This window comes from Styela clava, chromosome 13, assembly GCF_964204865.1.
Source record: "Styela clava chromosome 13, kaStyClav1.hap1.2, whole genome shotgun sequence".
NCBI classification, from domain to species: domain Eukaryota; kingdom Metazoa; phylum Chordata; class Ascidiacea; order Stolidobranchia; family Styelidae; genus Styela; species Styela clava.
In genome coordinates, this window is record NC_135262.1 from 3252288 (window position 1) to 3270632 (window position 18345).

At 35.8% G+C, this 18345-nt stretch overlaps 1 protein-coding gene and 5 non-coding genes across 6 annotated transcripts in view; 3 read left to right on the forward strand and 3 right to left on the reverse strand.

Annotated features, from left to right (window-relative positions):
• The window catches only part of LOC120333291 (P-selectin-like), a 35721-nt gene extending 29567 nt beyond the window's left edge, over positions 1-6154 (reverse strand). Inside the window, exon 1 of the mRNA XM_039400687.2 lies at positions 6025-6154. Coding sequence (XP_039256621.2) covers positions 6025-6085 — 61 coding nt within the window. The 5' untranslated portion in view covers positions 6086-6154. The remainder of the gene's footprint in view (positions 1-6024) is intronic.
• Trnat-ugu (transfer RNA threonine (anticodon UGU)) lies at positions 917-989 on the forward strand. Its single transcript has one exon. It is a non-coding gene; the product is annotated as a tRNA-Thr (tRNA).
• Positions 3220-3292, forward strand: Trnat-cgu (transfer RNA threonine (anticodon CGU)). The gene has a single exon. It is a non-coding gene; the product is annotated as a tRNA-Thr (tRNA).
• Trnat-cgu (transfer RNA threonine (anticodon CGU)) lies at positions 4861-4933 on the forward strand. Its single transcript has one exon. It is a non-coding gene; the product is annotated as a tRNA-Thr (tRNA).
• A 9983-nt stretch (positions 6155-16137) lies between the features above and the next one.
• Positions 16138-16210, reverse strand: Trnat-ugu (transfer RNA threonine (anticodon UGU)). Its single transcript has one exon. It is a non-coding gene; the product is annotated as a tRNA-Thr (tRNA).
• A 588-nt stretch (positions 16211-16798) lies between these two features.
• Positions 16799-16871, reverse strand: Trnat-cgu (transfer RNA threonine (anticodon CGU)). Its single transcript has one exon. It is a non-coding gene; the product is annotated as a tRNA-Thr (tRNA).
• Positions 16872-18345: the final 1474 nt, after the last annotated feature.

Genomic DNA, 18345 nt, shown 5'->3' on the forward strand with positions numbered 1-18345 from the left:
AGCTAGATGAGTTGATCTTCCAACTTATAAATACCAGGTCAAATATAAGTAAATTTCAATTCCTACACGCCATGATGCTAAAATATTATTTTAGAGTACGTTCGCCTTTGTGTCTTTGTACATAATGTGAACAATTTACAATTTACATTATCTATACATGACCATGATTCTGACGGAGGGCGACATAAAGATAGAATTACCTTGACTAAGTATCAAGAACTCCGCTATTTGCTACTAAATTTACGAAATCATGTATCAGGAGCGTTCATATGAGTAAAACTCTAATCTCGGGCACCAGGAAAACGCTCATTAACGAATAACGCTCATTAAGTAATTAGTATTTCGTTCTCAAAAATAGACTAAATACAACAATTGTGCTACAATCGAACTATTTTTGACACAAAGTAATCAATGGCAACATCTCATAGTCTCATAATTTGTAACCTATTTTACATTAAGGGAACTTGGATATTGTGTATTGAACTGCAGGTCCTTTCTCCTTGTTTACTTTCTACTTCGGATCCGTATGTGGCACTCACCACAAGGATGCTTGAACGAGATAGTATTGGAGTGATAAGTAAAAATAACATGATCTCTTTTAACGAAATAGTAAGTAAGTAAAACTTAATTTTAAAATAAATTAAATTCTTGTGATCTTTATATTTACAGTTATATCTTATATTGTTTGAAGAAGTTAGACCATGATCTAACGAAAGCTCACAAATATACTTACTATTTCGTTGAAAGAGATCATGTTACTTTTACTTATTATTTTACATTATATAATCTAATAAGCGTAGTAGTTACTGACCGACGACTATTTTACACATGAACAAATTACCGACAACCCCGTAATTAACATAATTACGGTAATAACGTATTATATGATTTATGTAGCGATTTATAAGACTCGTCAGCCGCCATAGCTCAGTGGTTAGAGCACTGGTCTTGTAAACCAGGGGTCGTGAGTTCGATCCTCACTGGTGGCTTTTCTTATCCAATATTTTGTCGTTTATGCTTTCTTCGCGAGATGTTACGTGCAAAGTTAATTACAATCCGAGAGAATCGTTAACGATATTCATCGAAAGAAATATTCATCTGGCAGTTCATTGTCAGTACAAATGCAAAACGCAATATTTAGTGGACGACCAAATTTCCACGTTCACAGCCCCATTTACTATGTTCTCATTTAAATGTGCTTTGTAAAAATATGATCCGAACTCCGCCGGTCTGGTGTCAACAATTTCTAAGAAATATTTTTAACTTCCTGCAGATGTTCAGGAGCGTTCATATAAGTAAAACTCTAAGCCCGGGCACCAAATTAGATATGACGTATTTTTAATTATTGCCATTGTATCGGCGACTGAATCGATATTATCTTCAACGGAAGTTGAGTCGCTGACACTGGCAAAACTATCACTCTTCTCGAAAAAAAAATCGGAAACCGTACGAAAACGAGGAAAAAATCTCTATATGTAATATTGTTGTAACACCGAGGTTTAGGTTCATTGCCGACCAACGAGTTATTTACCTGTTGATGATGGCTAATAATGCCTTGTCGAGTAACGTCCCTAATAATTGATTGTGCTATCTGTCTTGTGCTAACGTGTCGCAGTTGCGTCACTCGCTAGTATGTTCTGTTGCTGTAAACATCTTATGTTGTGTGTTATGCTGGTGTAATAAAGAAGTGTAAGCGTATTCAGTTGAACACTTATTCTATAATAGCTTGGGTGTAGAACTTAACATATAACCAAGACATTATTAACATGGTGGCAGCGGTATCTGAAATTCGCTTACCGTCGACTCTTGATCTGCATGATGAAAATTTATCAGAAACATTTAAGAAATGGAAGAGACAGATTGATATTTTCATGCTAGCCAACGGTTCTACTAGCAAGTCAAAGGAAGAACAGAAGGCAATAATCTTTTATTGCGCAGGTGCTCAAATGATTGAAGCTGCCGAACACTTTGTATACAGTGATACAGAGGACGAAAATGACCCTAAAGTTCTACTACAGAAAATGGCTGAACACTGTAATCCTCGGAAGAATGAGGTGATGGAGACTTTTCGCTTTTTCAGTATACAGTACAAAGATAATTTTGATACATTTCTCGTTGAACTCCGTAGTAAAGCCGATTCCTGTAATTTCGAAAACAAAGACCGAATGATCAGAGATAAAATCGTATTTTCAGTAAGCGGTAAATTACAAGAAATTCTGCTGCGGGAGACTGATCTCAATATGTCAAAAGCCATAAAGATTTGCCAAACATATGAAATGTCAGAAAAGCAAGCGACGGAGATTCGTGCAACTTCAGAAAGCGAGCAACGAATTTTGTCGACTAAAAATAGACAATACCGAAATACGAACAGAGCTTCGAAAAACAAGCGTATTCCAAATGCATACCAAGAATGCAAATTTTGTGGACGCAGGCACAAGTTCGGGATATCCTTTTGTCCCGCCTATGGAAAAACTTGTCATTCGTGCAATGGTAGAAATCATTTCCGAGTGAAGTGTAGAAACGCAAGCTATGTTCGACAAATGAAGAAACATGACCAAAATGAAGAAACGCTTGAAGAAGACATTATTAACATTACCACACAAACACAACAGCATTGGCAAACCCGTTATTCACGTAATTGAGTACACATAACGATCGTTTCAATATTATGTTGTTGTTCTTGTTTTTCTCCTCTTTCGTCATAATAAAATCGCTTTTCTCATCGAATACTGGACCAATTGCTTTGAAATTTTCAGTGGTGAAAGATTGATTTCTACGCCAGAAGACTATTACTTTTACTCATTTCAAAAATCTCAGAATAAAAAATATCGACACCTCGTGACGTGTCCATATATTTGAGCATAACTCTCTTGTTAATAACATATCATACAATTTATATACAGCTTAGGGGTGCACGCCAGTTGTCATGGCTCACGATCTTTACTAGTGGCTTTCAGCACTGGCCAAAAGTTTGTTTAATTGAAACTAAATAATATATATTCCCAGTGGTAATGCATGTTGTTGTACAAATATTCGATAGTTGGAATGCCTCACAGTTGCTATTAGCGGCGTTTTTCTCCCGACCTGTTGTATTATTGAGTACGCCATCTATTACTGACTAACAACATGATCATGACACAAAAAAGCATTGGCATCCCCATGAATAATAAAATTAGTAACATGTTATATAAGTTATGTAGCGCTACACGACACATGTCGGCCGCCATAGCTCAGTGGTTAGAGCACTGCTCTCGTAAAGCAGGGGTCGCGAGTTCGAATCTCGCTGGTGGCTTTATTGCTGTCTTTAATCGCTTTTGCTTTATCCACCAATCAATCATCTCTGAACGAGTTAAAGTTCATTGATCAAATCTATTGTCCTGCTCTAAAGGTAGTTTCAGTCGCCACCATAGCTGAGTGGTTAGAGCACTGGTCTTGGAAACCGGCTTTTTGTATTTAATTGTTTTAGGTCAGTACTAATTTGCGAGATGGTACGATAACGATAGAAATTAAAGCAGAGAAACAGGGTGGTTCACGTAACCAAATCAAGTCTATGCTATCGAAAACAAATATCTAACTAATCCCATACCCGACATGGGATGGAAACCGGGCAATTTCTAACAAATATTTTTAACTTTTTGCATATACTGATATGGTATGTATATACATATTTATATACTTTATTTTATGTTGTATATATAGGATTTACATATTTATCCCGAGGAGGAGAAAAGCCGATAATACGGCTCAATCATATGACGAACCACGGCCTCTCGTCCGGTGCCGATAAAACGGCTTAATCATATGACGAACCACGGCCTCTCGTCCGGTTACCAGTCCGCGTCGGGTGTGGGATTAGTTATTTGCTTATTAGATGCTTGGACTTAATGGTTGAGGAAGCCGTAACCGACCAGTGTTACATAAACCACCCTACGGCGGCGAGGAGTTCACAAGCGTTCATATGAGTAAAACTCTAAGCCCGGACCAGATTAGATATGACGTATTTTTAAATATTGCCATTGTATCGGCGGCTGAATTGATATTATCTTCAACGGAAGTTGACTCGCTGACACTGGCAAAACTATCACTCTTCTCGATATTAAAAAAAAAAAATTGGAAACCGTACGAAAACGAGGAAAAAATCTCTATATGTAATACTGTTGTAACACCGAGGTTTAGGTTCATTGCCGACCAACGAGTTATTTACCACACAAACACAACAGCATTGTCAAACCCGTTATTCACGTAATTGAGTACACATAACGATCGTTTCAATATTATGTTGTTGTTCTTGTTTTTCTCCTCTTTCGTCATAATAAAATCGCTTTTCTCATCGAATACTGGACCAATTGCTTTGAAATTTTCAGTGGTGAAAGATTGATTTCTACGCCAGAAGGCTATTACTTTTACTCATTTCAAAAATTTCTGTGGACTTCAAGAGATTCGTTTTTTATATCTCAGAATAAAAAATATCGACACCTCGTGACGTGTCCATATATTTGAGCATAACTCTCTTGTTAATGACATATCATACAATTTATATACAGCTTAGGGGTGCACGCCAGTTTTCATGGCTCACGATCCCCACTGGTGGCTTTCAGCACTGGCCAAAAATTTGTTTAATTGAAACTAAATAATATATATTCCCAGTGGTAATGCATGTTGTTGTACAAATATTCGATAGTTGGAATACCTCACAGTTGCTATTAGCGGCGTCTTTCTCCCGACCTGTTGTATTATTGAGTACGCCATCTATTCCTGACTAACAACATAATCATGACACAAAAAAGCATTGGCATCCCCATGAATAATAAAATTAGTAACATGTTATATAATTTACGTAGCGCTGCGCCACTAATGTCAGCCGCCATAGCTCAGTGGTTAGAGCACTGCTCTCGTAAAGCAGGGGTCGCGAGTTCGAATCTCGCTGGTGGCTTTAATGCTGTCTTTAATCGCTTTTGCTTTATCCACCAATCAATCATCTCCGAACGAGTGAAAGTTAATTGATCAAATCTATTGTCCTGCTCTAAAGGTAGTTTCAGTCGCCACCATAGCTGAGTGGTTAGAGCACTGGTCTTGGAAACCAGGGATCGTGAGTTGGATCCTCACTTGTGGGTTTTAGTATTTAATTGTTTTAGGTCAGTACTAATTTGCGAGATGGTACGATAACGACAGAAATTAAAGCAGAGAAACAGGGTGGTTCACGTAACCAAATCAAGTCTATGCTATCGAAAACAAATATCTAACTAATCCCATACCCGACATGGAAAGAAACCGGGCAATTTCTAACAAATATTTTTAACTTTTTGCATATACTGATAAGGTATGTATATACATATTTATATACTTTATATTATGTTGTATATATAGGATTTACATATTTATCCCGAGGAGGAGAAAAGCCGATAATACGGCTCAATCATATGACGAACCACGGCCTCTCGTCCGGTGCCGATAAAACGGCTTAATCATATGACGAACCACGGCCTCTCGTCTGGTTACCAGTCCGCGTCGGGTGTGGGATTAGTTATTTGCTTTTTAGATGCTTGGACTTAATGGTTGAGGAAGCCGTAACCGACCAGTGCTACGTAAACCACCCTACGGCGGCGAGGAGTACAACAATCCTCTCGCACATAATTAACCCCACTTGGGATTTGAACCTGCGAACCCACGCCGGGTAATCAGAGGTGCAGTGACGATCGTATTCCTAACTCTTAGCGCGATGCGCCAAACCGCCGAGCAGTATTTTTCACAGGAGGGACGAATATTAATTAGATATGAAACGAAATAGAAACACAATTATTAAATATATGCACATCACTTCATTACATATTAAGTTTACTTGATATTATGTATCCTATGTTGGCTTTTATTGCATTCTCAATTGGCCAATTCATTGTTAATTCTATTAGTAAGTAATGAGCATAAACTCTTCTTTCATTGTTTCTCCAATTAAGCCAATTAAATTTTGTGATGAGCTGCTCTATAGGGTTCTACAGAACAAAAACAATATTTTAAACTTCTTACCTGACAAAGGAGCAGCAAACAGCGAGAGAAGAACGATTCCAGTAATCACCAATTTCAGCATTTTGTATGAAACTAGTAAAAGATTACACTATTGACTAAAATTGGATGCAAATAATTTTAATTTTTTAAATGTTACAAAGTTTTGATAACAATAAAAAAAGCAGCGATTGTCAGAAATTCTTGAATTTCGTACGACTAATTGAAACTAGACGCGTGAGAATATACTATTATCGACTAACAAATCTTAAAAATGCCGAAATAATTATTATTTAATTTATATACTGGGTTAATGATAAAAAAGCATCAATTACACAAATGAGCTAGTCTTTCCTTGAATTCTTTATCTCAAATCCACAATGACACGAAATTATTGTGCCCGGTTATGAGACGCAAAATACAACCAATTATTGTGCCCGGTTATGAGACGCAAAATACAACCAAAATAATATATCTTTGAATCTATATCACTAACGCCAAATGATATATTTTGTCATTATTACGCTTCAAGTCGGAAGTTCTCAAACTTTTGGCGTTACGAAGCCCGTGGAGAGGTTATTATTTACGGAGCCCCGCAATAAATTCCATAAAATAAAAATAAGAAAACATACCAAATTAACTAATTCAGTATTTTAATGAGTAAACGAATAGTTCGCTGTGCGCCTAGGTTCTCTCAAGGAACCGAGGGGCTCCATATAGAGCACTTTGAGAATCGAAGCTTTAGGCATTATATCTCTGGATTGTTTTACCGCTAATAAATATTACACTCGAGTTTGATCTCATTTTGATGCATCTAGTTAGCGAAATAAACTTTTTAGTTAAAATCAAACGAAACGAATTAGATGAGGGTATACCTCGAATCAATTCCTTGAATAAAACGTGGACTATTTTTGCAAATTTTAACATATTTTTAAGTTTTACATGAATTAAAATATTTAATAATTTCTTTCAATGTGCGTGCCCACCACTTTCTTTTTTTCTTTTCTTTACCAACTCTCCTGGTCATCGCCTCATAAATCAATCAATTAAACTTATAGAGCTGTTTCAGCTTTGAGCGAGAAAAAAGAAATAAACATTTTCACGTTCAAAGTGTTCGGACATGATTTACGACATTTTTTTTTCTAGAAAAACGAGCGATCACAACAGGCTAGTTTATCAACAAGTATCGCATCCCAATAAAAAATGACACCTGACCCTGTAATCAATCTCTCATACTACAGAAGAGAAATAGGAAACTTCTATTTGTGCTTGGGAAGAGCCGATTATTATATTCGCTTCGCCACTGATACTGTTTACAGATTGAAAAAATTTAAATGTTTTTTTTTTTAATTTACCAGAATGTCCGAAATTACTATTTATGAATAAAAAAATATTTTGACATACTTTGAATAGCGCTTACTTATTGATAGAGTTGTTCAGCTTTGGGCGAAAAAAAAATTAAACATTAACGCGTTTAAAACAAGCAAACAACAACGAGCACCACTTTTAATTGAGAAGTAATACCTAGTCATGTAATCAATCGGCCATATTTCGGAGAAAAATAAAAAAGTTTCATCTTGTGAAGGGGAATGCCGGTTATTATACTTGCATTGCCAGTATGTTTCGCGGTGAAAAAACAACTGTTTACCAATTCATGTATTTGAAACGTTTTTTTTTCAATTTTTTAAATAAAGCATTTTGGAATATTCAAAAGAGCGTTATTTTAAATATAAAAATTGCGTTTGGAATATGTTCTACTTTCTCTTTGTTTTTTGAAGGATTACGGGCGCCCACTGAAAAGTTCAATTTAACCTCAAAGTATATTCTGTTAGTTACCCCCAAATGATAATAACTAGATGAAAATCAATTCGTTGCAAAAACGTGATATCTTTTTACAAATTTTTTTTTTCCAGGTTTACTGAAATAGAACTACGTACTAAATGTGTGTTTCACTCTCTCTGTTATTCTTTCCTTCACTAAACCCTCTCTATCTATTGCCTTATAAATCAATTAAATGGCTTAGTGCTAAGACGAACTTTATTTTATAACACGTTATATGCAATTAAATTGATAGAGTTGTTCAGCTTTGAGAAGTAAAAAAATATTTTCACACGTTTAAAATATTCGGACATGATTTACGACATTTTTTTTCGAGAAAACAAGCAATCACGACAGTCTAGTTTTACAACAAGTAATGTTACTAATAAAAAATGACACTCTTTCTTCCACTTCTCATTAAAAATGACACCTGACACTTACTTAATCACCCATAAGAAAGAGAGAAATAAGAAACATTTTATATTGTTCTTCAGAAAATGCTGGTTATTATATTTACATCGCCAGTATGTCTACAACTGATACAACTGTTTACGAATTGAGGTATTTAAAATTTTTTTAATTCACCAGTACAAGTGAAATTAGCATTTAAAAAAAGCATTTGAAATATTTCAAATATTGTCTTTTTTGTATGTTTTAAAGCATTACGAGCACTTACTGAAAAGTGTGATTTCACCTTAAAAAATATTCTATTCTTTCCCCAAATGTTAATAGTTAGAAGAAAAACGATTCGTTGGAAAAACGTGCACTCGTTTCCCAACCTTTAATTTTTTTTTCAAGTTTTACTGAAATGGAACTACGTACTAAATGTGTCTTTCACTCTCTCTGTTATTCTTTCGTCCTCTAAGCTCCTCTCCATAGCCTCATAAATCAATCAAATGGCGTAGGCCTAAGACGCATCGTATTTTATATTACTGTTTGTGCAATTAAATTGATAGAGCTGTTCAGCTTTGCGCGAAAAAAAAATATTAAACATTTTCACGTTTAAAATTTTCGGACATGATTTACGACATTTTTTCGAGAAAAAGAAGCGATCACGTCTTGCTCAACAAGAAATATCGCTTCCCCTTGAAAAATAATACCTGACCATGTAATCAATCGGCCATATTAAGAAAAGAAATAAGAAACTTCCTGAAAAAATTAAAAAAATCGACATTAATTTATCGGTAACTTAATAAATTTATAAAATTCTTAAATTCAACTTCAATCAAGTTTGGTGCAAGACGATTACTGTAATATTATAGTAAAAGCATCTTTTTTTTAATCAAATACCAATAACTCTGAATGAAACAAAATTTTGATTTACGCCGAAAACTTAGTAAAATATTGAATTGTTTTCACATGTAATGTAATTTGTTAACTAGCCCTCAGGGTCGGTCAAGGCTATTCAAATTTGGTGATACTTTTATATGATTTAATCTTGCTGTGAACATGTTGTCTCGCTATAATGCGGTAGTTAGATTAATAAATAATTGCGGAACATATTTAAATGAGAATTATATTTGACATTGATGTATTATCTGTCTGTGGAAAGTGATATGACTTTGCCCTGTAGAAGGCATTGGGCAACATATAAAGTTGAACGCCAGACTTTGAGAGTGTTTGCATTTGAATGTACTGAATTTTTTTTTCTGACTAGAAAACAAGTAATATGAATGCTCTTCTAGGGATTGGTTCATTTCGGATTTATGGTCGCTGAAATTCGGATTCGGTCAAGCTCGAATAGCGCACGGCATAAGTACAAAACAAGCAAATCGGAAATTCGAATATAAATTTTGCAAATTTTTCCCGCGAAATCGACCTGTATTTTTAAATTTGCAAATAACTTCGTAACTGATGAAACACCAGTGAGTTCCTTACTTTTCTATCTAGGGTGTATTAACTCCTCTTTGATTTTAAACACCCGACAGCAAATTTTGAGAAGTGAAACCCGCTTTGCTTTTTAACTTTAAGTGGTGTATGGTCGATCCCCATATCTTAGGTTTTGGGATGTCTTTTTAATGAGAATGAAACATTTTTTATAGTTACAGTATCCAATGCTACATACGTGATAATTTCTTCACAATTTAAAATCAGTTGCATAAAATGTTTTAAAAGAGAGAGTAGAATAATAATAAACGATAAAATGAATGTATCAGAACTTTTGGCCAAATGATTGGTTTTCAATTTTTTCTTTTCGATTTGGATATCCCCTGTTCAATCGCTCGAAAGTCGAATTTTTATATTTCACGAAACAAAACGGTTAGATTTCCGTCCTCGGGACTTAAGTCACCGTGCTGACTGGTCACCGGGGGTGGGCAAGGTTTTTGGACCAGGTGCCACAAATTTTATCCACCCAATGTAAGTGCAGCGTAAAAAGTTACATTTAAAAGCAAAATAGGGCAACGATAAGCCTCGTGCCAAAACTAAATTTACCCAATCGCAATTAAACAAATTTCCTAAGCTATTTTTAGCTAAAATATCAAAATTTGGTTTTAGTTTGATTCTGGCAGCACCAGGCGGGCCAGATTAAACTACCCAACGGCCTGGATTTGGCCCGCGGGCCTTACTTTACCCATATCGGTTATACAGATGTGATCACAATTGCGAAATCACATAAATTTACGTATTTTTTAACAGTGACAACTAGTTTCGGAAACATTCATTTACAAAATCAATTATTTTAAATTGAACACGTTACTTCCGCGGATTAAAATTAATGGTAATTATGAGTCAACAAAGGTTAATTCTTTGGCCTGAGGATCCTTTCAACACGGTATTATGTTGGCAAATGGTCAATATTGTTTCTGTATTTAATATTTTAACATGGAAAGACTTTAAACAATTTAAAATGACGTACGTATATGCCTTGATTCTCGGATTGTTTGCTTGACAGATGGCCATAACTAATTTAGTTTTCATTTTTTTTTTATCAAGAGAATGCGTTAAACTATCTAAATTGGACTATTTATAAGTCGTTTCGGATCTTTTGTACAAAGCCCCCTCCAAAACAAAACACCGCCGCCGGCAAATGGTCATTATTGTTTCTGTATTTAATATTTTAACTTTTAATTGGCGTATATGTCTTGATTCGCGGATCGTTTGCTTGGCAAATCGCCTTGCTAATTTTATTTTTAAGTATTTTTATCAAGAGAAGGCGCTAAACTATTTGAATTGGCCTAAACACATTGCTTGTTGCGTTTCACTTCCTTTTCGAATAAGACCCAAACAAGTAATAACTTGAATATTTAAGGCTTCATTAAAAGTTACCTCAATTTCTGAAATCCGTTCTCGAGTGATTGTGCTAAGTTAATCTAAAACGCTCAGTTAGGATCTTTTCCCTAATCCCTCGCGAAAAAAAAAATTTTATTTTTAGTAGTTACTTATTACTAATCCAATTAGGGTTATGAATGCAGATTGCGTTGAAAAGTCAAATTTTTAATTCATTGCCAACTGGAACCTAACTATAAATGAAGAATTACTAATATTTCTTTTTAGAATGTTTCGGTTTTTTCATCCCCCCATCCTTGCATTGGTGGTAGAGGCTTTTCACAAAAGGATCCATTGTTTCTCGTATCGTTTATTGCGCGTGGTATCCTTTATCACAATCATGTTCCAAACAACTTCACAATTATCCCAGCTATGTGTATGCTTCGGCCATGAACAGTGGGTTCGTACAGATTGATCTAAAATCGTACACTTCGTTGACCAAAACGAGATGGTGATCACTCATATCGTTTAGGTGGGTCCCAGGTATTCCCCCTTTCTATATCCTGATTCCTCATTTCCCCTTCATAGAGTGAATGTAATATACAAGGCGTCCAAAAATATTGCCCAATTTGATAATAATAACAATTAAAAATTCCTTTGTCTTTGTTTATTAACAGTTCTTATTATTCTTGTAGTTTTCATTTATCATACAATAAAATTTATTCAAATATATAAATGTTATTACTATATAAAATCGTCGAGCGAAATTTTTTGAACATCTTGTTGCAAAGGCAACTTTTAATTTTTATTTAAACTTTATTACCGATTCACCAAACTCATATTATGTATTTAATTGGTATAAATAGTATGGGATATTGTGAAGTTTTAATTGTGACAGACTTTTAACGAATTTGTTGTTTTCTGTAATTTAAGTTTTATTAATTATACTATTCTTCTGAAATACGCACACATATCATTCAGCACTAGAACACGTGAAGGCATACCTGTACAATTAACTGTACATATTTGAACATATTTAAAAAAAAGTGTAGAAAGCAGCTGGCAATTGTGATTCAATAATATCCTTTTACTTTTTTTTCAATAATCCTGGCTACATATGACAAAGTGTACATCGTGCATGGTCGTTGCTGTCGAATGAATCAGCACGTGAAGTAATTTTGCAACGGGTTTTAAATTTGTAATCTGACTATAATCAAGAAAAAACTCAAAACTTGATCATCGCGAGATTAAGAGGACGTAATTTACAAATAAAAATGGTTTTGGTCATGTCGACACATTCTTGTCCTTGTTTTGTATACAGTAATATTACCACAAAAATGTCGAACATGTGTTACTAAGAGTAAGTCACCAAACTTATCTACATTTAAATCAATTAGGTGATTCTTTATTTTTTTGTTTATTGATGTCGAGTTATTTGAGATATTGAAATAAATATATTAGTTAGGTGAACTTAAAATTGTTGTTATTGAATAAATGAAATAATAAATTTCTGTGCTTCTATCCCTCCGCCTGGATATGTCATTATAATTTTACTATTAGAACACCTTTTATAAATGATTTGGCAATGATTTTAGTTTGCTAGCAACTGAATTCTATGAGAATGTCTTTATGGGATAAAACGTGTACGAAACTACCACCACAGTTGAAGCCACTTTGGTATGCGATCTCTGTGATCTGAATTCCATGAGAATGTATTTATAAGAATTAACACATTCCATAGCGTGCGCCACAATTTGTAACACATTGCTATCACTCACATCTATAAGTTGTTACTCCTTCTTTCTCTGGTGTTTTGTAAGGATCCCAGCTTAACTTCAGCTAGAGCGGCGTCAAATAAACAAATAAATACCAAAATACATGCGATGGAAGTAATGTTAAGCAAGTGAGATCACATACCAAAATGGCACCCTAGTTTTTTCTGCGCTAATTTTTTATTTTAATTTTCTGAGAATGTATCGAGTACAAGATAACGTCACATTCCGGACGTGTTTGACATGCTTGTAACTGTGATTAAATCAGTTCGCTGTCTGGCAATCTGAGTTCGGTAAAACAATATTATAATGGCGATTAATAGAGGCGAAAGTTCACAAAAGAAGAGTATAATGAAAATTTGTGCGGCGCAAGGTCATCGGGCCTAATGAAAAAAAGGATGACCACTGCTAAAACAAAAGAGAGCGTTGTTCAAATGTGCGGACACAAAGACAAAAACGTAGAAATACGCTTATCTGTCAAAGTAGACTACCGATACCTCGGCCTTCACGACTAACGCGAAAGCGTCACAAGGTGCGAAATATTTGATGACGTTATTGCAAACAACAAACAAATCTCATATTTTCATAAAAATAAGAAGAAAAATACAACTAAGTATAACAACATGATAACAAAACAATCTATATATATGTACACTAAGTGGCCAACGAGTCTACAGCGACTTAGAGTTGTTATTTGGAAGAATATAGACATGTGTATCCACCGTATATGATATACAAAAATGAACTACAAATAGTCTTATAAAAAGACCGATGTTTCAATAAATGGTTTTGCTGATGAAAACGGTGGTGACATTTTACTTTCACGTTATTTCAAAGCTTAATATTCATTAAAGCAGTCATAATGAATAGTTCGAAAATTTTGATTTTGTCATTCGATCAGTCGCTGGATGGCGCCAGTGACTTTTTGTTCAAGGTTGCAAAACGTCGTAACTGTAGCTTACAAAAATTGATTTGCACTATTTCCGATTAATTTGCAGATCGCATGACACTGTCACACTATCATTTGGAAGAGTATGGAGAGTCAAAAGTGGGGATCGAACTCAAGACCTCTGATTTAGGAGAGCGTTGCCTTAACCACTGAGCTACGGGTCCGACTGAAGGCGTGACCTGAACAAGACATAATTGCCTGAGGCATTTTTTATGCATCGATGAGCCCAATGCCAACGCAGAAGGAAGCCACAAGTGACTTGCTACATGCAAAAATTTTACAGAAGTGAATTTACCCCTTAGTTTTGATTATCTTTGTTTCAACTGCCATGTTTAAAGTTGCTCTCGTTTACTTATTTATTTGTCCATCCTAAGAACCCCAGACAGAGAAAAAATTGTTTTCAGCAATAGTGAAGCAAAACTTCCTTATTCCAGCTGTTTGTGTTGGAGACAGTGCATTGATGCCACCTGGTGGCGTTAGTTTCATTGCAAAGACTGTCAAGATTTTTTTATATGATTAAACGTCGAATTAATTCCCAAAATTATCCAATACATCTAGATTAAACTAAGTGCAAATCTGAAGATGATTCAAGTAAATTTACAATATTCAATGTACAATTAAGCTTTTTTGCAGTAACGCTTTCAAGTCGCTATGGATTTTTCCCCGACCTTTGATCCTCGTAAAATTCTTTCTATACTTTACCATTGCCAAATTTTTGGTGCTTATTTTAAGAGTGGTTTTGTGAGTTGGCGCTTGTAAAATGCGGTGTGTGTTTCAAACCATGATTCTGATTCATAGCATTCGACAATCTGTTTTTTAAAAGTACTGGTAAAGAACTTTAGCATAGTCTATCACAGCTATTTCTGCACTAATTTTTCATTACTGCGATTAAACTGAAACTCGAAGACAAAGTGATCATTGAATCATTTGATATATATTAAAATATCAGGAATACAACTGAAAACTAAAGAATATAATTCAAAAACGCGAAAACGAGGTAATGTTTACGATCACGCCTGAAAATCTGTCTGTGCGAGAAAAGTGTCTGAGCGGATGCGAGTATACATCACTTTTTGCATCTAGCTGATTGGCCAACGTCACGAAGTAGACAAGGAACTCGATGCTCGGCGATACATCCATAGGTTAGTGGTTAGAGCAGCATTTCCCAAACTTTTTTCGCCACGGAACACTTACACATTTTATCTCGCCTCGCGGAACACCAAAAAATGAAAGAATAAAATTGATAAAGAAAAACGGTCTAATGTAGTGGTTCCCAATGGATTGGCGAGTTGAAAAATGCGCCGCCAAAACTAACAGAATTGTGTTAAACATACTTAAAATATGATTGAATATTCTACATATAGCATTTAATATAAATGTTTTATTGTTTCTTAATTTAAATGCTGTGTATATGATTCAATAAATTCATTTTACTTTTCTACGTCGTTTTTTTTATTACGTAGTGTTTGCCTGTAATGTTACGTCTATTGGACATAGAAGCACTTGATGCAATTTCGCGAGCTGCAGACCTACAGTTTATTTATCAGCTGAATCGAGTTTAGCGAACATGAGTAATTTTTCAGCATTTCAAAGTAAAACCAGGCAAAGATGAAGCAAGAAGAGTTGACCTTTTGCTTTTATTCTTTAGACCTACTTGTTTGTCTATAGCAAAACCAAGAGAATTGCTGTAAACTTGATAATGAACCTAACAGTCAAAAATCTAGGCCGACAAAATTTACGGATTTTGTTAACTTTATATTCATAAATATTATACATTAGTCTATCAGCTCCTTCACGAAGTATATTATTAATGCTGAATATATTTTGCTCTTTATAACTAATAAGAGAGATATGCTCAAATATATGGACACAGAGTCCCTAACGAAATGTTTTACCATCATTTCCCCGAGAATCATATGGTTGTCGTGTCCAATGGAAAATACAAATGTTTACTGTCCCATCCCACGGGATGTTTTCCATGAACAAGTCTGAAAATACCACTACCCTACCTTAGTTAGGGACGCGGAATTGAACGTTCAGTTGGGTGACAACTTCACGATCCCTAGATCGCTATGGCGACCAATTTAGATGTATTTCTGATTCCCTTTCAACACTCGAGAGACGGTCGCAGAACACTAGTGCTCCGCGGAACACAGTTTGGGAAACGCTGGGTTAGAGCAGTGCTCTAACCACTGAGCTATAGCGGCGACTGAACACGCGAATGAAACAAGTCAATGTGTGGATTTGATTAACTAATTTCGCTCGTTCCGATTTGATTGGCGCCGACTGAAACTATGCATGGGACAAGATAATGTATAGATTTCATTAACTAAATGTAAGGTTTGTTGTTTCATTTACTCGATAGATGGACATCAAAAAATTAGGAACCAAAGCCACCAGTGAGGATCGAACTCACGACTCCTGTTTTACAAGACCAGTGCTCTAACCACTGAGCTATGGCGGCGACTGAAAACGCTAAGGAAACAAGACAATGTCTGGATTTGATTAACTAATTCCACTCGTTCGGATTTGATTGGCGCCGACTATGGCGCCGACTGAAACTATTCATGAAACAAGATAATGTATAGATTTCAGTAAGTAATTGTCAGGTGTGTTGTTTTATTTACTCGATAGATAAGACATAAAAAAACAAAGAAACAAAGCCACCAGTGAGGGTCGAATTCACGACCCCTGGTTTACGGGACCAGTGCCCTAACCCCTGAGCTATGGAGGCGACTAAAATAGCGAATGAAACAAGACGATTTGTGAATTTGATTAACTACTTCCACTCGTTCGGATCCGATTGGCGCCAACTGAAACTATGCATGGAGCAAGACAATGTATAGATTCCATTAACTATGAATGTCATTTTTTTAATTTCTTGATAGATAAACAACACAAAGGGAGCATCCAAAGACTCCAGTGAGGATCGAACTCACGACCCATGGTTTACAAGACCAGCGCCCTAACAGCTGAGCTATGGCTGCGACTGAAACGCGGGTGGAACATGACAATGTGTGGGTTTGATTGATTGATAGATAAAGGAAAATATAGCCACCAGCGAGATTCGAACTCGCGACCCCTGCTTTACGAGAGCAGTGCTCTAACCACTGAGCTACGGCGGCGTCGAAAATGCAACGGAACGAAACAGTTTATAGATTTCAATGACTAATTGCCATTTTCTTTTTTTCTTGATAGATAGACATCACGGAACGAGCATGCAAAGCCACCAGTGAGGATCGAACTCACGACCCCTGGTTTACAAGACCAGTGCTCTAATTACGGATGTATGGCGGCTACTTAAAAGACCGTTGAAACAGGACAATGTATAGATTTGAATAACTACTTTCACTCGTTCGGATTTGACGGATTGTTAGATATACCATAAGAAGCCGTCCAGAACAGCAATAAAGCCACCTGCTCGGTTACAATTCGCGACTCCTGCTTTACGAGAGCATTGCACTAACCATTGAACTATGGCGTCGACTGAAACTATACATGAAAGAGGATAAGGTATAGATTTTGTTAAATAGTTGTTATTTTTCAATTTTCTTGAAAGATAGACATAAACAAAGGGATATCCAAAGCCACTAGTGATGATCGAACTCACGACCCCTGGTTTACAAGACCAGTGCTCTAATTGCGGATGTATATCGGCTACTGAAAAGACCGTTGGAAAAGGACAATGTGTAGATTTGATTAACTACTTTCACTCGTTCGGATTCGACGGATTGTTAGATATACCATTAGAAGCCGTCCAGAACAGCAATAAAGCCACCTGCTCGGTTACAACTCGCGACTCCTGCTTTACGAGAGCACTGCACTAACCATTGAACTATGGAGTCGATTGAAACTATGCATGAAACAAGATAATATCTAGATTTCGTTAAATAGTTGGTATTTTTCAATTTTCTTGAAAGATAGACATAAACAAAAGCGACATCCAATGCCACCAGTGAGGATCGAACTCACGACCCCTGGTTTACAAGACCAGTGCTCTAATTACGGATGTATGGCGGCTACTGAAAAGACCGTTGAAACAGGGCAATGTATAGATTTGAATAACTACTTTCACTCGTTCGGATTTGACGGATTGTTAGATATACCATAAGAAGCCGTCCAGAACAGCAATAAAGCCACCTGCTCGGTTACAATTCGCGACTCCTGCTTTACGAGAGCATTGCACTAACCATTGAACTATGGCGTCGACTGAAACTATACATGAAAGAGGATAAGGTATAGATTTTGTTAAATAGTTGTTATTTTTTAATTTTCTTGAAAGATAGACATAAACAAAGGGATATCTAAAGCCACTAGTGATGATCGAACTCACGACCCCTGGTTTACAAGACCAGTGCTCTAATTGCGGATGTATATCGGCTACTGAAAAGAACGTTGGAAAAGGACAATGTGTAGATTTGATTAACTACTTTCACTCGTTCGGATTTGACGGATTGTTAGATATACCATAAGAAGCCGTCCAGTACAGCAATAAAGCCACCTGCTCGGTTACAACTCGCGACTCCTGCTTTACGAGAGCACTGCACTAACCATTGAACTATGGATTCGATTGAAACTATGCATGGAACAAGATAATAT